The sequence below is a fragment of the Balaenoptera acutorostrata genome, chromosome 19, assembly GCF_949987535.1.
Source record: "Balaenoptera acutorostrata chromosome 19, mBalAcu1.1, whole genome shotgun sequence".
NCBI classification, from domain to species: domain Eukaryota; kingdom Metazoa; phylum Chordata; class Mammalia; order Artiodactyla; family Balaenopteridae; genus Balaenoptera; species Balaenoptera acutorostrata.
In genome coordinates, this window is record NC_080082.1 from 14351829 (window position 1) to 14373506 (window position 21678).

General features: G+C 37.1%; 1 protein-coding gene across 1 annotated transcript in view; it reads right to left on the reverse strand.

Moving 5' to 3' along the window:
* The window catches only part of HYDIN (HYDIN axonemal central pair apparatus protein), a 461030-nt gene that overhangs the window by 254287 nt on the left and 185065 nt on the right, over positions 1-21678 (reverse strand). Inside the window, exons 12-13 of the mRNA XM_057534458.1 lie at positions 12802-12920; positions 1256-1479 (exon numbers count right to left, since the gene is read on the reverse strand). Coding sequence (XP_057390441.1) covers positions 1256-1479; positions 12802-12920 — 343 coding nt within the window. The remainder of the gene's footprint in view (positions 1-1255; positions 1480-12801; positions 12921-21678) is intronic.

The window sequence follows — 21678 nt, forward strand, 5'->3', positions numbered from 1 at the left end:
GGACACCATTCTTATTAGATTAGGGCCCACCCATATGACCTCATTTTACCTTAATTACTTCTTTAAAAGTCTTATCTCCAAATGCAGTCACATTCTGAAGCACTGTTAGGACTTCAACATATGAAATTTGGGAGGATGTAATTCACCCTAGAACAGAGATACTTAGGTGGAAGAATTGAGAAGAAATGGTAATCGCCTTGGAGTCAATCTTAAGATTCTAAATTTCTAGTAGGTATCACAAGATCAATAAGTTTTCCCAGGACCCTTCAGGCCTAGGAAATATGTCTGTCTCTTTTCTATGTTATCTCCAGGCCACAAGGGAGACCTCAGCTGTAGATGGAGTGAGGTCCTGCTAGGCTACTGACCCATAATAAGAGAGACTACCATGGTAATTAACAACCTGTTGCTGTGGGAATCTAAATAGAATCTGCAATCTATTCTGAAGATATGATCTTTTTAAGCACCAGGAACTAAAGCTATAGATCTGCCCAATGGGTTGGTCACAGAGAACTTCTTTTTAAAACCTGAGGACAAACAAAGCAGCTAGAGAAGCCATCAAAAGACATCTAGCACAAAAGCTGCAAGTGTCTAGCCTTGACTGACTGACACTATAAGTAGACTTTTATAATTCCTGGAGACATTAAAGGTTAAGAGCACTTAAAGAATTTCCTTAAAATAAAAACAAGAGATGCAGGTTTAGAGAAACTGTGATAACAGTTAGAGCTTAATTATAGGAGATGATTTTATCCAGGTGTTAATAACCTACTTTCCCTAAACATACTAAAACAGAGAGTAAGTAGAAACTAATATAGTGTTTAAGTTCTTATTTTATAAGGTTACAGCTTACAGAAAAACTAGATTCCAAAATACCATCTGCATCCATACTACAGTAATAAGTAAAACACGTTCACTAGAGAAACACTGGTGGAAATTTAAAACACCCCAGTATGTTGATGTGGTCATATCAACAAAGACAGTTATGGACATTCAAGACATGATCTAGTTTTGGTTTTTTAAAGTAAGTTTATGAAAGGATTTTATTTTTACATTTTACTTCTGTAACAGTGAAAAGTAAACAGTAGGGAATCAAATTGTTGCTACTTTCAGACAGGTATCAATATTGTTGACAAAAAATAAATAAATATTTTGGCAACCTAGTAATTCTCCATTAATTTGTAAAGTGCTCTAGTTTTGAAGTTTAAGAAAGCATTAGGTAAAAACTTCAGTTTCCACATTACCTGTAGAAGTAACTTACATAATGGTCAATTTCACAGGCTCTGGTGATCCATTGACATTGACCAGGAACTCTTCTTCAAAGTGTCCCAGGATGGAAGAACTGAAGGAGATCTGGACAGCCTGGACCCCACTTGGTTCGATGATACCTTCCTTGGGACTGAAAACAAAGCAGGTCCCCACAGCCGAAGTTGGAGGGATCACGTTGAAGAGGGCATCAATGCTGCCTTTGTTGGATAGTACTGCCTATATCAAAAAGACAAGAATGAAAAGGTAGGCAATGGGCCTCTGATTTATTTTCATATAAGCACCAACACAGAGACAGCTGCAGGAAGTAGAACCACAGAAAAACTCCAGGGGAAAAATAAGCAGTCTTCTGTCTTGAATGTTTGAAGACAGGAATCCCAAGCCAGAAAGTAATTTTTATCAGAAACAGAAAGTGTTTTTATCTCCTCTTTAAAATAGAGTTAGTCATATGCATTATACTCATGCTATAAAGATTGATCATAATCACATCTATTGAAGAAGAACCTTAAAAGACCTTTTTTTTTTTTGATTCTATCTCTGAAGTAACCAAGGGAAGGTAGGTCTTTCTCTTATACACATGAGAAGGCTGGGATTAAGTGGCATGCTGAAAAATAAAAAGCAAGTTAGAATAGAGGATCAAGAACTATCTAAGCCTATGTTTATAATGTAGCTTGAAGAATGTAGAATGAGCTATTATTGTGGATTCCAGATTGCAAGGATTCTCTTTGTTGTACCATTAGATTTCATCCTATTGTGATATTTTCATCTCAAACTGTAATGGATGGATAACTGTTTTGGGATGCTTATGTGAGCCATTGTTTTACTACAGAAAAGTTTTTTGTTCGTTTGTCTGGTTTTGGTTTTTTTTGGCTGTGCAGTGCTGTGTGAGGCATCTTAATTCCCCGACCAGGGATGGAACCCGTGTCCCCCCAACAGTGGAAGCATGGAGTCTTAACCACTGGACCGCCAGGGAAGTCCCATACAGAAAAGTTTTATTCCTATATACTAATGTTCTGGAACCAAGTCATTGCCCATATTTGATTGCACATGAGGTGTGTGTACAAAGCTCACGCGTGGCATTCAGAGGCCTCCACAGCTGGGTCCATCTACCACTCCCACTGTCACTTTCCACAAGTCCATCCATGAACTTGTACTATAGCCACACAGTCCTATTCCTCGGCTTCTAGAACACAATCTCTATTCCTTGCCAACGCTTACACCTGAATGGGTGAACAGTCATTCTCTCTACTTAGAAAGTGCCTTCAACCTACATCAAGGCACTGGAGGGAAAAAAGAGGAGGTGATGAAGAAAGATTCAGAAAAGTATGGGGGGCATGTCAGGAACCGAGAAAGCCAAGAGACAACTTCCAAAAGGGGTTGAACGGGGATAGAGGTTAAGGAGAATAAGCTTTGAGAAAATTCTATAGATTTTTTATTTTTAATTAGAGGCCATCCCTGCCCTTGAAGAAGAAAGTAATTTCAATAGAGTGTGACTGTAGAATCCAGAGTACAAATGTTTAGGGAGTGAGTAGGTGCAGAGGAAATAGTGGTTGACTATTCTTGATTCCTGTTTTGAGAAGATTAGTGGTAAAAAAGAGAAAATGGGGGTGGCAAAGCTGCAGGAAGGTATGGTAGGTGAGACTTAGTCTATTTATACTATTAAATGAGATAATGCACACTTAAGGCCCAGCCTAGATGTTTGTTTTTGTAATAAGAAAAGGGGACTAGGTAACCAAGGTAATAGGGTCTGGGTGGATGTAGGGGGTCCACTAGATCAGGTTGCCTCCTCAGGAGCAGAGAAGAAGGAATCAAGAGCATAAGTAGGATACAGTCAGGGGCTCTTGCAAAGGAAGACAACCACTCCTGCCAAGAGAAGACGGATGATGTACCAAAAGAGGTACATAACTAAGTGTTACTTGATATGTTGTTCATCTTTTTACATTTATTTCCCATCTCCCTCATCCTGTGTTCCCTGGTCATAGGAGTTATGCTTCATCCTTTATTCCTTTTAAAAAGACCATGCAGAAAAGTGATTATGACCAGGGTCTCAGAAGCCAAATGCCTGGGTTCAAATCCCAGCTTTTCCACTGACATGACTAGCTCTGTGACCTTGCAGAACCTGCTTGGCTTCTCTGTGTCCATTTCCCCATCTGTAATGTGTAAGTATTACTGATAAACCAGGGAACCCGGGCAGCAGCCGTAGTTGCCACCTGGGGCCAAGCACCACAGTGCATCTTGTTCACCGTATAGCTGACAGGGTCTTGGTGCTCCAGCTGGGTGTCAGGCCTGTGCCTCTAAGATGGGAGAGCCGAGTTCAGGACACTGGTCCACCAGAGACCTCCCGGCTCCACGTAATATCAAACAGTGAAAGCTCTTCCAGAGATCTCCATCTCAATGCTAAGACCCAGCTCAACTCAACGACCAGCAAGCTACAGTGCTGGACAACCTATGCCAAACAACTAGCAAGGCAGGAACACAACCCCACCCATTAGCAGAGAGGCTGCATAAAATCATAATAAGGTCACAGACACCCCAAAACACACCACCGGACGCGGTCCTGCCCACCAGAAAGACAAAATCCAGTCTCATCCACCAGAACGCAGGCACCAGTCCCCTCCACCAGGAAGCCTACACAACCCACTGAACCAACCTTAGCCACTGGGGGCAGACACCAAAAACAACAAGAACTACGAACCTGCAGCCTGCAAAAAGAAGACCCCAAACACAGTAAGTTAAGCAAAATGAGAAGACAGAGAAACACACTGCAGATGAAGGAGCAAGGTAAAAACCCACCAGACCAAACAAATGAAGAGGAAATAGACAGTCTACCTGAAAAAGAATTCAGAGTAATGATAGTAAAGATGATCCAAAATCTTGGAAATAGAATGGAGAAAATACAAGGAACGTTTAACAAGGACCTAGAAGAACTAAAGAGCAAACAAACAAGGATGAACAACACAATAAATGAAATTAAAAATTCTCTAGAAGGAATCAATACCAGAATAACTGAGGCAGAAGAACGGATAAGTGACCTGGAAGATAAAATAGTGGAAATAACTACCATAGAGCATAATAAGGAAAAAAGAATGAAAAGAATTGAGGACAGTCTCAGAGACCTCTGGGACAACATTAAACGCACCAACATTCGAATTATAGGGGTCCCAGAAGAAGAAGAGAAAAAGAAAGGGACTGAGAAAATATTTAAAGAGATTATAGTTGAAAACTTCCCTAATATGAGAAAGGAAATAGTCAATCAAGTCCAGGAAGAACACAGAGTCCCATACAGGAAAAATCCAAGGAGAAACACACCAAGACACATATTAATCAAACTATCAAAAATTAAATACAAAGAAAAAATATTAAAAGCAGCAAGGGAAAAACAACAAATAACATACAAGGGAATCCCCATAAGGTTAACAGCTGATCTTTCAGTGGAAACTCTGCAAGCCAGAAGGGAGTGGCAGGACATATTTAAAGTGATGAAAGGGAAAAACCTACAACCAAGATTACTCTACCCAGCAAGGATCTCATGCAGATTTGACGGAGAAATTAAAACTTTTACAGACAAGCAAAAGCTAAGAGAATTCAGCACCACCAAACCAGCTTTACAACAAATGCTAAGGGAACACACAAGAGAAGGAAAACACCTACAATAACAAACCCAAAACAATTAAGAAAATGGTAATAGGAATATACATATTGATAACTACCTTAAATGTAAAAGGATTAAATGCTCCAACCTAAAGACACAGACTGGCTGAATGGATACAAAAACAAGACCCGTATATATGCTGTCTACAAGAGACCCACTTCAGACCTGGGAACACATACAGACTGAAAGTGAGGGGATGGAAAAAGATATTCCATGCAAATGGAAATCAAAAGGAAGCTGGAGTAGCAATTCTCAGATCAGACAAAAGAGACTTTAAACTAAAGGCTATTACAAGAGACAAAGAAGGACACTACAGAATGTTCAAGGGATCAATCCAAGAAGATATAACAATTGTAAATATTTATGCACCCAACATAGGAGCACCTCAATACATAAGACAAATGCTAACAACCATAAAAGGGGAAATCGACAGTAACACAATCAGAGTAGGGGACTTTAACACCCCACTGTCAACAATGGACAGATCATCGAAATTGAAAATAAATAAGGAAACACAAGCTTTAAATGATACATTAAACAAGATGGACTTAATTGATATTTATAGGACATTCCATCCTAAAACAACAGAATACACATTTTTCTCAAGTGCTCATGGAACATTCTCCAGGATAGATCATATCTTGGGTCACAAATCAAGGCTTGGTAAATTTAAGAAAACTGAAATCATATCAAGTATCATTTCCAAACACAATGCTATGAGACTAGATACCAATTACAGGAAAAAATCTGTAAAAAAATACAAACACATGGAGGCTAAACAATACACTACTAAATAACCAAGAGATCACTAAAGAAATCAAAGAGGAAATCAAAAAACACCTAGGAAGAAATGACAATGAAAACATGACCACCCAAGACCTATGGGATGCAGCAAAAGCAGTTCTAAGAGGGAAGTTTATAGCAATACAATCCTACCTCAAGAAACAAGCAACATCTCAAATAAACAACCTAACCTTACACCTAAAGCAATTAGAGAAAGAAGAACAAAAAACCCCCAAAGTTAGCAGAAGGAAAGAAATCATAAAGATCAGATCAGAAATAAATGAAAAAGAAATGAAGGAAATAATAGCAAAGATCAATAAAACTAAAAGCTGGTTCTTTGAGAAGATAAACAAAATTGATAAACCATTAGCCAGACTCATCAAGAAAAAAAGGGAGAAGACTCAGATCAACAGAATTAGAAATGAAAAAGGAGAAGCAACAACTGACACTGCAGAAATACAAAGGATCATGAGAGGTTACTACAAGCAAGTATATGCCAATAAAATGGACAACCTGGAAGAAATGGACAAATTCTTAGATAAGCACAACCTTCCGAGACTGAACCAGGAAGATATAGAAAATATAAACAGACCAAACACAAGCACTGAAATTGAAACTGTGATTAAAAATCTTCTAACAAACAAAAGCCCAGGACCAGATGGCTTCACAGGCGAATTCTAGCAAACATTTATAGAAGAGTTAACACCTATCCGTCTCAACTTCTTCCAAAATATAGCAGGGGGAGGAACACTCCCAAACTCATTCTATGAGGCCACCATCACCCTGATAACAAAACCAGATAAAGATGTCACAAAGAAAGAAAACTACAGGCCAATATCACTGATGAACACAGATGCAAGAATCCTCAACAAAATACTAGCAAACGGAATCCAGCAGCACATTGAAAGGATCATACACCATGATCAAGTGGGGTTTATCCCAGGATGCAAGGATTCTTCAATATACGCAAATCAATCAATGTGATACACCATATTAACAAACTGAAGGATAAAAACCGTATGATTATCTCAATAGATGCAGAAAAAGCTTTCGACAAAATTCAACACCCATTTATGATAAAAACCCTCCAGAAAGTAGGCACAGAGGGAATGTACCTCAACATAATAAAGGCCATATATGACAAACCCACAGCCAACATTGTTCTCAGTGGTGAAAAACTGAAACCATTTCCACTAAGATCAGGAACAAGACAAGGTTGCCCACTCTCATCACTATTATTCAACATAGTTTTGGAAGTTTTAGCCACAGCAATCAGAGAAGAAAAAGAAATAAAAGGAATCCAAATTGGAAAGGAAGAAGTAAAGCTGTTACTGTTTGCAGATGACATGATACTATAGAGAATCCTAAAGACACTACTAGAAAACTGCTAGAGCTAATCAATGAAATTGGTAAAGTAGCAGGATACAAAACTAATGCACAGAAATCTCTTGCATTCCTATACACCAGTGATGAAAAATCTGAAAGAGAAACTAGGAAAACACTCCCATTTACCACTGCAACAAAAAGAATAAAATACCTAGGAATAAACCTACCTAAGGAGACAAAAGACCTGTATGCAGAAAACTATAAGACACTGATGAAAGAAATTAAAGATGATATAAACAGATGGAGAGATACACCATGTTCTTGGATTGGAAGAATCAACATTGTGAAAATGACTCTACTACCCAAAGCCATCTACAGATTCAATGCAATCCCTGTCAAACTACCAATGGCATTTTTCACAGAACTACAACAAAAAATTTCACAATTTGTATGGAAACACAAAAGACCCCAAATAGCCAAAGCAATCTTGAGAAAGAAAAACGGAGCTGGAGGAATCAGGTTCCATGACTTCAGACTATATTACAAAGCTACAGTAATCAAGACAGTATGGTACAGGCACAAAAACAGAAATATAGATCAATGGAACAGGATAGGTAGCCCAGAGATAAACCCACACACATATGGTCACCTTATCTTTGATAAAGGAGGCAAGAAGATAACAATGGAGAAAAGCCAGCCTCTTCAATAAGTGGTGCTGGGAAAACTGGACAGCTACATGGAAAAGAATGAAATTAGAACACTCCCTAACACCATACACAAAAATAAACTCAAAATGGATGAAAGACCTAAATGTAAGGCCAGACACTATAAAATTCTTAGAGGAAAACATCAGCAGAACACTCTATGACATAAATCACAGCAAGATCCTTTTTGACCCACCTCCTAGAGAAATGGAAATAAAAACAAAAATAAACAAATGGGACCTAATGAAACTTAAAAGCTTTTGCACAACAAAGGAAACCATAAACAAGATGAAAAGACAACCCTCAGAATGGGAGAAAATATTTGCAAATGAAGTAACTGACAAAGTATTAATCTTCAAAATTTACAAGCAGCTCATGAAGCTCAATATCAAAAAAACAAACAACCCAATCCAAAAATGGGCAGAAGACCTAAGTAGACATTTCTCCAAATAAGATATACAGATTGTCAACAAACACATGAAAGGATGCTCAACATCACTAATCATCAGAGAAATGCAAATCAAAACTACAATGAGGTATCAGCTCACACTAGTCAGAAGGGCCATCATCAAAAAGCTACAAACAATAAAGGCTGGAGAGGATGTGGAGTAAGGGAACCCTCTTTCACTGTTGGTGGGAATATAAATTGATACAGCCACTATGGAGAACAGTATGGAGGTTCCTTAAAAAACTAAAAATAGAAGTACCATACGACCCAGCAATCCCACTACTGGGCATATACCCTGAGAAAACCATAATTCAAAAAGAGTCATGTACCACAATGTTCACTGCAGCTCTATTTACAATAGCCAGGACATGGAAGCAACCTAAGTGTCCATCGACAGATAAATGGATAAAAAAGATGTGGCACATATATACAATGGACTATTACTAAGCCATAAAAAGAAACGAAATTGAGTTATTTGTAGTGAGGTGGATGGACCTATAGTCTGTCATATAGAGTGAAGTAAGTCAGAAAGAGAAAAACAAATACCATATGCTAACACATATATATGGAATCTAAAAAAAAAAAAATGTTCTGAAGAACCTAGGGGCAGGACAGGAATAAAGATGCAGACGTAGAGAATGGACTTGAGGACACGGGGAGGGGGAAGGGTAAGCTGGGATGAAGTGAGAGAGTGGCATGGACATATATACACTATCAAATGTAAAATAGATAGCTAGTGGGAACAGTCGCATAGCACAGGCAGATCAGTTCGGTGCTTTGTGACCATCTAGAGGGGTGGGATAGGGAGAGTGGGAGGGAGACGCAAGAGGGAGGAGCTATGGGGATATATGTACAGCTGATTCACTTTGTTATGAAGCAGAAACTAACACACCATTGTAAAGCAATTATACTCCAATAAAGATGTTTTTAAAAAATGTAAGTATTACTAACTTCTCAGATTGCTGTGAAAATGACATTTATTAAATTGCATAGCTTTTAGAATAGTGCATGGCAAAGAGTGCTCATGAAAGACAGTGATTGCTATTTATGTCCCCAGTGCTAAGTAGAATGGGTTTAAGATTTACCTGTGCTTAAGAAGCAACTGATATGTACTAGTGATAACTTGAAGGCAACTCAAAGGTGTTAATGGTAACTTGAAGGACACTTGTTCTTCTCTCTGAGCTGGTGCATGGATTGCCTTTTTTCCTGTCTTACCCAGATTTTCTATAAGGTGCCAGTTCCTCTATTTTTGAGAATATGCATTTCATTCTTCTCCCCCTGACAAAGCAGCAACTACTTATGTATACGGAATCCAGCAAATTGTTTGACAATACAATTCTGACACCTTTTGATTACTAGTAATGCCCTTACCCTTGCAGTCCAACTCCTTGGAGAGGGGAAAATTTATAGTAGAACTTCACCTCTCATTTGTTTTCCTTCTAATTATACTGGGGAATAGCATATACTCTTGGGGGTTAGTCTTTATGTGTCTGCTAAGCTCAGCAATGACTAACAGCAATAGCTGGTTACTCAAATTTGTTTCAAGTAGGTAATGTAATAAATTGAAAGAGAGACACAATGAGGCATCAGCATTAAATACACAGAGAGTGCAAAATATTCCCATAAGAAGCACCTTACCATGTCCTTCTCTGCCACTGCACAGCTCTCAAAACTGTCCAGTCTGATGCAGCACCACATTTAACCCTTACTTAGCTGGCTGTGGTTTGCTTTACTGTTCAATTATGGGAGGGTGGGAAGTGATGGTCTCAAGCACACTTCTGTTAAAATTTGTAAGAAATTATTACAGAGAAACCCTATCCATTTTGTAACAGGGAAGAGCAAAATCTGACTCCATGTTGGATCCGTTTCTTTTATTTAACCTTTGCTTTTCACTGCTTTTGTTATTATAATCATACATAATGGCTTGCCTCAGGGCACCCTGCCCCTTTGCCTGAATGTTAAACTAAAGTGCCTTTTTTTTTTTTTTTAATTTTTATTTATTTATTTATTTATTTATTTATTTATTTATGGCTGTGTTGGGTCTTCGTTTCTGTGCGAGGGCTTTCTCTAGTTGTGGCAAGTGGGGACCACTCTTCATCGCGGTGCGTGGGCCTCTCACTATCGCAGGCTCTCCTGTTGCGGAGCACAGGCTGCAGACGCACAGGCTCAGTAGTTGTGGCTCACGGGCCCAGCCGCTCCGCGGCATGTGGGATCTTCCCAGACCAGGGCTCGAACCCGTGTCCCCTGCATTGGCAGGCAGATTCTCAACCACTGCGCCACCAGGGAAGCCCCCCCTAAAGTGCCTTTGTTCAGCTCACAGGGTGACAATCTGACTCTGCCCACCTGTGAATGGCTGCAGAAAAGAGGAAATTAACACATCCCCTCCCCGATGCTGGCCAAGCCAGGAGATATTTTGCAAAACTAGGCCTTTTTACTTTACTTCCTCACCTCCTCCCCTTCTCTGTTCTATAAAAGAAACTGGCATCCAGACCCCAATAAGATGGTTTTTGCGGACACTAGTCTGACATCTTCTCAGTCTATTGGCTTTCTGAATAAAGTCACTATTCCTTGTCTCAACACCTTGTCTCCCAATTTATTGCCTTGTTGTGTAGCCAGCAGAGTGAGCTTGGACTCGATAACAATTCTGCATCAGAACTAAAGGTTCTTTTCCAATGTGGCATCCATAAGACACAGTCTGTACGGTGTGAGGGGAACTTGCACTGGATAAAGTACAGGCAGAATATCAATTTAATAAGAACAATTTAATTTAATAAGAACTCTTATACCTTTTTTTCCCCTCCCTAAGTGACCATTTTTTCAGAATGCAATACAGGACAATGCAACATAGTAGCTGTGCCACTTTTCACTTTGTTAGTCACGTGAGTGATTACTTCATTTAAGTTATGCTCTTACATATATTCCATCTCATCTCATGTATATTCCCTGACATTAACATCTCTATTTACCTTTCAAATCATCCCATTTGGCCCATCATTAAGTCTAACGAATGTGAGGACAAATGACACTGCAGGAAGCTCTCAACATCAATTGGGCACTCACCTCCCATGCTTAGGCTGAGCTGAATTGGTTGTAGACCGGATTTGCCCATAATGAGAGCCCAAGGGATTGAAAAGCCAGCAAAGGGCTTTCTCTTCCCACATGATGTAGGGCCCTAGTACCCCGGGGCTCACTAACATTTACAGGCTGTGTGACTTTGCCAAGTTACTTAACAAATGTGGCAGAGTCAGGTTGGCCATTCACTGAACCCACATCCTCTTCCTCCTGTGCCTATAGCTAGACTACATTTCCCAGCCACCCTTGCAGTTACAGACCCTAATAGGATATGAACAAAAGTGATACATGCCACCTCCATTACTACCTCCTATAAAAACCTCTCATGTGCACCCCTCCATGCCTTTCTCCTACTGCCAGTGTGATACATGTGAGACTACAATCTTGCAACTCAGATGTTAGGGGTGGGAGAGCCATGAGATAGAATGAAGGTGAGTTCTTGATCCTCTGCGGGAGGAGAGCCATCCGCTGATGACCAAGCTTGTCTGGGACTTTATGTTAGGAACAAAATAGATATACTATTGTATTTGTTTGTTACAGTATGTAGCGTTACCTTAACTAGTAAAACTTCTCTAAGCCCCAGCTTCCTCAGCTATAAAATGGGGATAGTCATTGTACCTTCTTCAAAGGGTTTTTGTGAGGACCAAGTGAACTAATGCATATGTGCTCAACATACATGAAGGGTGAGGATGTTGACTGAATTAACCACTATGTGTCTCATATTTCTCATGTGTAAAAACAGGTACAGTAAAACCCACCACTCATGGTTCTGTAAGAGTTAGAAATCACACACACATACGTAGGCATGCACACATAATAAGGCATGGAACTTGACACCTATTTGTCACTCATTAAATAAATGCTTTTATTGTTAACTCTATAGAAATATAAACACTTACAATTTAGGAATCTTTCTACAATAAACTTTCAATGGTTATAGTTTGATATAGTGTAAACAAGTGTCCTGGATATGAATTTAGTGATGAAGTGACACTGAAGTAACTTTGATCCTCACGAACTCATGGCTACATTATGTAAAAAATCATTTTGTATTTAATTGGAAAGACAAAGCAGGGAGATCTCTTCCAGAAATCAGGACGATTGGTTTTTAAATCAGAGAAAATTAATTAAAATTTTAAATTAGAGAAACTTCTGAAGTGTGAAAACAGCTATCCTCATTAGAACATTCTGGAAAATGTAAAAGGTTCTCTATCCTCTGATCTGTAGGATTTATGTTATCAGAGAACAAGCATTAAACAGATGGGGAGACGTATTTATGGTGTCCCCCTTTGCAACTTACAAAATGATGATGATAAAACCAATTAAGTTATGACTTTGATGCTTTTTATAAAGCTAGAGAGGCTGAAAAGGATGGAAAAAGTTGCTTCCCTCAACAAGGCTGGGAGGGAGGAGGAGGAGTTCGATCATTCGGGGTCTGAATAGGTACAAGTAATGGAAAAAATGTGATGTCACAAATTTTCTATCAATAAAAACGCACACATAAAACAAAAAAAGCCAAGTACTTTTGAGTCTCAATGAACAATTCTAGTGCTTACCTCATAACAATGTACAGATCCAACAAAAACTTTTCCAATATCCAGCAACTCAAAGTTGAAGTGAATCTTTGGTCCCATTCCTTCCCCTTTGATTCGGAGGGGCAAACGGATCTCCCGGCCTGTAAAAACAATTCAGACTTTATTACCCTCAGTGACGCTTTATTACCCCAGATTACCCACAACCTCTTATTAATGTAAGCAGTCAAGATTATTGCAACAACTCCCTACAATGGCCTGAGGGAGTGTAATTTAACCAATGCTGAAGATTTAGCTTATCTTTAAGAAACAAGAATACTGGTTAGTTTCTTAACTTTAGGGGAAAGCTTATATTGCAATCTAGGCTGACATTTTAGCAGAAAAAAAAATTTTTTTAATTTAACCCAATCTTAACTGTATCCTTAAGTTTTTTTATAAAGGAAAATAATTTCTCTAAATCAGAGAAGAATGACCATAAGATGAGCACCGCCACGGGGCTCCAAGAGACCTTGTTCACACTGATCTTTCCTAGATTTAGGAAGAGCCGGGGCATTAAGGGATCTGAGTCTAGGAGTCTTACCTGACCCTCACTTTGCAGCTTCTTTCATACAGAGGAAATGGAATCCACTAAACAGTATCCTTTACTACACAGCCACAATGCACCCAGGGTCAATACAGAGCACAAGCCTTTAAAGTACTGACTGCTTTTGTTTCCCTTTTAAAATGGGGTATGTATCTGCATCTGATAATACATGATTATTATAAAAATATTAAAGGGAAAGTAGTAATTTTATCATAATTCCACCACCCAAAGATAACTATTGTTAGCATTTTGGTGCCAATCCTTACACATTTAATCATATTTAATGTAAATGAGAGCATATGCTATAAATTATTTTTAGCCTGCTTTTTTTCACTTAACAATACATCTGGAACATTTTTACGTATCATCACCTAAAGATGTAGTAAATATTTTTAACCAGTCCTTCTTATTGGATATTTAAGTGGCTTCCAAATTTTCATTACAACAAATTACAATGTAATTAATATCCTTTAATACATTTATGATCAATTTTCCTATGTTTTCTTTAAGCACTTTGAAGATACCATTCTATTATTTCTTGTCTTCCACCATTTCTGTTGAGAACTCAGTTTACAGTCTTATCGCTCATTTGAGATAATACGTCTTTTCCTCTGACTGCGTTAAGATTTTCCTTTTGTCTTTGTTTTTCAGCAGTTTTACTATAATGTTCCCAAGTGTGGTTTGCATTTATCCTTCTTGGGGTTTATTGCACTTTTTGAATCTGTGGATAAATGTATTTCACCCAATTTGGAAATTTTTTTTTGTCATTATCTCTTCAAATATTGCTTATGCTCAATTTTCCCATTTCTTTATATATATATATGTGTGTGTGTGTGTATATATACACACACACGTATATATGAGCTTTTTACCACATTCCACTCAGTTCTTATGTTCTTTTCTGCATTTTGTCCCTATATGCTTTAGTGTAGCTATTTTCTTTGATTTATCTAATTTCCAGTTTACAAAATCTACCTCTAGGTATACCTAACAGGCTATTAAATTCATCTACTGAGTTCTTAATTTGTCATCATAACTTTTCCATGCTAGACTTCCTATTGGATTTTTTTGTAGTTTCCAGGTCTCTGCTCAATATTATCTTTAGTAAAAACATTAAAAAAAATCTGTGTCTAGAAATTCTATTACCTGGCTCTCTATGGGTTTGCTCCTATTGTTTATCTTGGTGTTCTATCAGACTGTGTTACCTCCTCATATACTTGGTTATTTCTGATTGAGTGCTGATCAGTGTATATAAAAAACTGTAGATTTAATTTGAAACACTAAGATGTTATCTTCTTCCAGGTTCTGGCTGGTGACTAGGGGATATTAGCGATCCCAGATAACCTAATCTAACCATTGGCAGTAAGATTCTGTTACGGAATTAAGCCCTGCAGCAAATCATTGGAGTGACTATTTTCTCAATTCTCCCAAGAAGGGTGTGTAGCTAGTACTATCCTACATATAGAAGAGAAGTTAATTCCTCATATATAAGACATACCTTAGAACATTAGGGATTAAATACTCTTGGAACCCCAGTGGAGAACTGTCTTAATCAAATCTATGCTTGAAAAATGATCCAAAGCTGAGCTCTAGTTCTTATAAGGACTTATTTCTAGTCCCCACTTTACTGGGTCCCACCCTCAAGCATGGGGGATTTCTAGGGCCCTTTCTCCTTGGGCATTCCATTAACTCCTATGTTTTCTTCCCTAACTCTGCTTAATTTTTCAGTCTCTGCAGTATCTCCCAAAAAGTCAGTGTCATTAAGGATAAAGAGGCCCCCCAAATCTGATTGTTTTGGTTTCTTTCTTCTCCTGGATCTTGGCCCCCAAATCCTTCACTGTCCTGCCAGCTCTCTTTTGCTTTCGAACAAGTTTGAAAAATATATTTTGACTCGTTCTTTTATTCTTTTAGTTGCTCTGAGAGTGTGTGTGTGTGTGTGTATGCGAGAGAGAGAGAAAAAGAGAGAGAGAAAAAGGGAGTTAAATTACCCAGCCCACCACTATAGGAAGTAGAATGCCAGAACAAAAGGATACACATTTGACAGTTTGACAGCTATGGCCATATTGTCTTCTAGAATGGTTGTACTAATTTACACAAAAACATCAACAGTTTTAATGGTTTCTGTCTTTCTATGTTCTCCCTCAAAAATCAACACTCGAAAATATTTGATAATTTAATAGGTTTTCCTTAAATTTGCACCACTGAAATTTCAAGTTATTTAGGGAAAAATTATGTATTTGCTCTGTGTGTAACATTTTGAACATTCAAAATTATTTTGATGCTCTGTTAGATGCAATTTTCACTATTAGAGCAAATACACTTTGAACAACCAAGTGATATTATTGGTTGTTATTAATAATATTAATTTATTATCATCATAATAATGCCTTGTGACATTTTATGTTCCACTGTCTTCTATTGCTATTTAGCATCTGTATCTTTAATGCTTCCTCTCCATGACTGTCCTTTTAAAGACAAGAATACTTGTCTCTGGGTCCCCTCTAGTGCTTGGCAACACAATGGTCATTAGGCAAGTATTGCTTTGATTACAAGAAACAAGAGCAATCTTAGCAATATTTGGAACAGCTCATTTATTCAAAGGGTTCTCCCAATCCATGTGATCCCTGGAAAAGAAGTTCCTCTAAAGTTCCTCTAAAGATCAGTGTTAGTTTGACAACACTCTAGAGCATCAGTAAAATTCTCAGAGAGCCCAAACCTTATCACCCTACTCCATTATTTTAGAGTTTTAATCTTCAAACCTGTTTTGAAGGCAATGATTTGTACTCCTTGGTCAAGAGAAAAGTATTTTGACAGAGATCCAACTTTCAGAATGGCAAAGGAAGAGAACTGCAAATACATTGTGGAATAAACTGCAAGACTATTTATAACTGTCAGGCTTAAAGCTTTCCCAATCTGTTATCTTGACTGCCTTCCTTAATAAAAAAGAAAAAAGGAGATGTGTTGTACAAAAGCAGTGAGCCAATGTTTCTTTGGGAATTATTAATTACTTCAAGGGAGACTTTCTTATTTGTAGCTAGCCATTTCCCTAACCCAGGACAGAATAGGAGTAAAGTAATACCCAGGCTTGCGTTTGTAAGAGTTAGTCTAAATTTTAGTGTTACATTACAAGTGCTATGTTTCCACAAGATTTTTGAAGCAGGGATTTTGGCAAAAGGCAGCAAGATGGACAAGCTTGAAAGAACTATTAAGCTCTAAGGTCAGATTCCTTATTAGAAGAGCAAAATATTAAAATGTTCTTAAAATAGGGAAGCTTCTCATCTATGATTACAGTGTCCTGGTTTCACACATGAGAAGCAGGGAGATGTACTATAGAACCCCTTTCACAGCCCTAAAATCTGTGAATGCAATAGATTATATTGCATTAAATACCAGAAAATGTAACCATGGGCTTTCAAAAACTTGCCATCTAAGATATATATATTAGATGTTCAATATGATACTTGAGCTCCATTCCTGTGCAGTAAGACAAGAAAAAGGGGGGGGGGGGAGAATGTATAAATAGGAAGAACAAATGGTCATAATTCACAGATTTTATGACTACCAACCTGAAAAATCCTAAAGAACCTATAAATACTTTTTTAAATTAAAAAGATAAAGAATGATGGTTACCAAATCAAATACAAAAGTCAACTGCATTTCTCTACACAGCAAGAGTCAAAAAATTAATTTTCAAGATATTAATTCTACAATAGCAACAAAAATATAAAGTACCTAGAAATAAATCTAACAAAATATACTTAAGACTTTCAAGGAAGAAATTGCAAAACTTTACTGAAAGATATTAAGAAAGATCTAAATAAATGGAGAACTAGGTTATGTTCTTGAAATGGGAGACTCAATATTATAAAATTGTCAATTTTCCTCCAACTGATCTATATAATTTTAATGCTCTACTAAACAAAATGCCAGCAGGTAAAATTTGGAGGAATTTGATGGTTCATTATAAAATTTAAGTGTAAAATCAAAGGGCCAGTAACAACCAAGACGTTACTAAAGAAAATAAATTGAGGGGACTTGCCCTTTCATATATTAAAGTCAGTTGTAAATCTACTGTAATTAAGATAGTGTGGTATTGGGGCAGAAAGTGAAAAATGACTAAGGAAACAGAATACAGAACTCAGAATAAATGCACACATATGCAAATTTGACTTATGACAGAGCAGGTGTGAAAATCAGTACGGAAAGGTGGACCACACAGTATAAAGAGCTAAAACAACTGGGCATCCACATAGGATCTGTGGTAGGCTGAATAATGGCCCCCAAAGATATCCACGTCCTAATTCCTGTAACCTATAAGTATTATTTCATATGGCAAAAAAGGTGAATATTATATGACAAAAGATGTGATTAAGTTAAGAATTTTTAGTTGGGGATATTATGCTGGATTATCTTGATTACCGTAGCTTAGAAGTTGTCTTGAAATCAGGTCATAGTAGTCTTCCAATTTTATTCTTCTATTCCAAAGTTGTTTGGGTTATTCTAAATTCTTTGCATTTCCATATGAATTTTAGAATGAGCTTGTCAATTTCTACCAAGAAAAAGCTGTTTGGCTTTTTATTTGAATTGCATTGAATCTATAGATGAATTTTGGGGGAAAATGACATCTTAATATTTAATTTACCCACCTATTAACAAGGTACAGTTCTCCATTTATTTAGGTTTTTAATTTCTCTCAGCAGTGTTTTATAGTTTTCAGTGTACAGGTCTTCCACATCTTTTGTCAAATTAATCTCTAAGTAGTTCATATTTCTTAATGCTATTGTATTATAAGTAATATTGCTTTTTAAAAATTCAATTTCCATTGTTCATTGTCTAGAAACACAATTGATTTCTCTCTATATAAATCTTGTATCCTGCAACCTTGTTACACACTTAATTTTCAGTCCTTGTTAAAATATTCTTTTGCACTATCTCCACAGATTTTAATTCAAAAAACATAGATGAAACCCAAGAACCTACATTTTTAATGAGCAGCCAGAGTGACTCGATGCAGATTCTCTAAGGATATTACCTCAAGAAACATATGAACACTGTTAACTACATTAACTTCTGACAACAGGGCAGGGTAAGCTGACTCAGCACATCCTTCCGCTTCAAATACAAAAAAAAATCATTAAAATTATGACAAACATATAGTTTTAATACTTATCCAAGCCCAAAAGAAAGAAAGGAAAACACCAGGTGCTAGAAATAAAAAGGGAACTCAGAGATTTTTAAAGTACATACAGCCTTATGGTCTAATGGCTTCAGTTTAAACACCCTCACAGAAATAGGGCATATGGCTTTGTTCCTATCTGGGAATGAGGAACTGAACTTAGATTCCTGCATAAATCTAGGACCTTGGAAAGGATGCCTCTTTCCAAAAAGGAAACTAGAAAAATTCTACCTATTGGTCTAAGGGAACAGTGATGAAGCTTGTCCTCTACCTTGCAATCTGAATAGGGGAAAAAGGCCCCTATGAGAAATCAAAGTCCCATGTATAGGAGTGGGATCCAAATTTATATTATATTATAGGTGAAAGAATCAGAAGCTGTGAAAATAAAAGTTGTAAAGTCCTGAAGAAATAAAAAATTGTTCTGAAGGAACACCTCCATGATCCAGTACCCATACTGTCTTAGTCTGTTTGGGTTGCTGTAATAAAATACCACAGACTGGGTGGCTTAAACAACAAACATTTATTTCTCACAGTTCTGGAGGCCAGGAAGTCCAAGATCAAGGTGCTGGCAGATTCAGTGTCTGGTGAGAGCCCTCTTCCTGCTTCACAGATGCTGTCTTCTCACTCACATGGAAGAATGGGCAATGGAGCTTTCCGGTGTCTCTTTTATAAAGGGCACTAACCACATTCATGAAGGCTCTGCCCTCTACCTAATCACCTCCAAAGTTCCCACCTCCAAACACCATCACATTGAGTATTATGTTTCAAAACATGAATTTTGGAGCAAGGGGTCAGGGACACAAACATTCATTCCATAGCACATGCTAAAGATGAGCTAACAACACAAACATTTCAAATCATCTGAAGAATCAATTCAATATGAGGAAAATCAGTGGTTACCAAAAACATGCAAATTAGTACCCCAAGAGTTTGAGATAATAGAAAAGTCTTAAATAAACTCTAACATAGCATTCTCAAAATCTTTAAAGAGGTAAATGAAGAAAGAGAAACCATTTGAAGGAGACAAAAATGAAAGTATTAAAACCAAATAGAACTTCTAAAACTGAAAAATCAAGTTGATGAAATAAAAACTGAATAGATAAATACACCAGAGTAGAAATAGCTGAAGAAAGAATTAGTCAACTAGAAGAAAGATCTTGGAAAAAAAAACCCCAGAATGTATCATACAGAGACGAAGAGATCAAAAATATAAAGGAGAAGTTAAAAGACTCTGCAATTCCATGGGAAAGACGTATATCTAAAAGAATTTACAGAAGGAGAAAATTGAGATAATGAGATGAAAACAACACTGAAGAGATAATTGCTGAGAATTTTCCAGAACTGATGAAAGGTTCTTAAATTAAAGAAGCATATCAAGTACCAAGTAGGATAAAGGCAAATCCATCTCAGTGAAACTGTAGAACACCAAAGCATAAAGTAATTCTTAATATCAATCTGATAGAAAGACAGATAACCTAAAGAAATTAAAATTAGACTGCAGTAGATTTCTCATCTCAACAATTCAGTCCATTGTTCACGCTATGAGGAAGCAAGCAGCCACATGGAGAGGCCACTGATAGGTTCCAGCAAACAGAACCTGGTGAGGTCCCTGCCAACAGCCAGGATCAAGTGCCAGATATATAGGTGGATGAGCTAAACAATGAAATCAGCTTCTACCTTCAAGCGTGTCCAGCTGTCTTCATGTGGAGCAAAGAGAGCTGTCCTTGCTGAATCCTGAATCACAGATCTGTGTGCAAAATAAGTGATTGCTAGTTGTTTGAAGCCACTAAATTTAGGATGGTTTGTTATGCATCAAAAGATAAATACAACAAAGTGACTTAAACAAATTAGGGTTTTTATTTTGCTCACATAGGACACTGGGAAATAAGGATTTGGGGGAGGGTAGGATTTAGGGGATTAGGACATGCTGCTGCTGCTGATGGTATGGTTGAAAAGAAAAATAAATATTGATTTGATGGCTACTTTCTCTTCATGTTCATAAACCATACATACAACCGTATTTACTATAGGTTTTAATGTTTTAATAAATGGTGGAGCTAGTCCTCCCACATTATTCTTGTTGAATTTTCTAGGCAACCCTACTTCATTTATTTCTTCCATAAGAATTTTAGAATCAACCCAATTAAAAAAAACAACCTTACTGATATTACCATTGGGATCACATTGCATTTACAGGGAGAATTGACCTATTTATAATGTTGATTTTCCTGACCAAAAACATGGGCGTTTCTACTTGTTCAAGTTTTCCTAAATTTGGGTATGTATAAAAGACACTGGTATATTATTCCCTATATTTTTCTTTATGTTTGAAATACTAGGTAACTGAAAATGTAATTTAAAGTAAATGTAATCTAAAGTAGTTGATCAAGAAAATAATTTCTCATTCATAGGACTAAGATACTTTATATTATTATCAGGTTGCAATCTGATGAGTTTTGAGAAAGACAGCTTAGAAGTATGTAGGGTATTACTCACTTATTACTCTGAAAATCCAAAAATGTTTTTAATGATTGGGGTGATTTAGCTTTTCCTTTCCTAAATCTCCATTCTTTAGTTTAATTAGGATTAAACTCAAAAGCCTCAAATTGTGCTAAAAACTCAGATGTTTCTCTTATGGTGCACAGAATGAAAATGGACAATAAGGTTCATCTTAATTGGGTCTTTAAAGGAAGCGGGTATGTCTGGAGTCATTTCTAACATGCTACTTTTCTGCATTTGACTCTGAAGCACCCATTAACGAGGTTATCTGGCAATATATTTCACAATTAAAATCAGAAAGTGTTACTTCCTTTGAAGTTCCCATGTGGTGATCCAAACCAAATATGTGTAGTTTCCCTTTGAGTTTTTTTTTTTAAGGCAATCTTCATGATTAAATTAGGTATTTACACATTCCATTGGAAAGTCAAGATACATGAAAGATCAGTTTTGAGACCTAGATCAAACTATCAGCAAGTCTTTATAAATATCTAACATACAGGTTTAACTACTTCTAAGAAAATATGAAAATTTTAAATGAAGAAAAAAAATTCAGTTTCAGATTAACTGAAAAGATTTTAATGATGTTGTATTTGCCATATTCATGTCTGAGCAGATCACTCCCCTGCTTAGAGCCCTTCAGTGA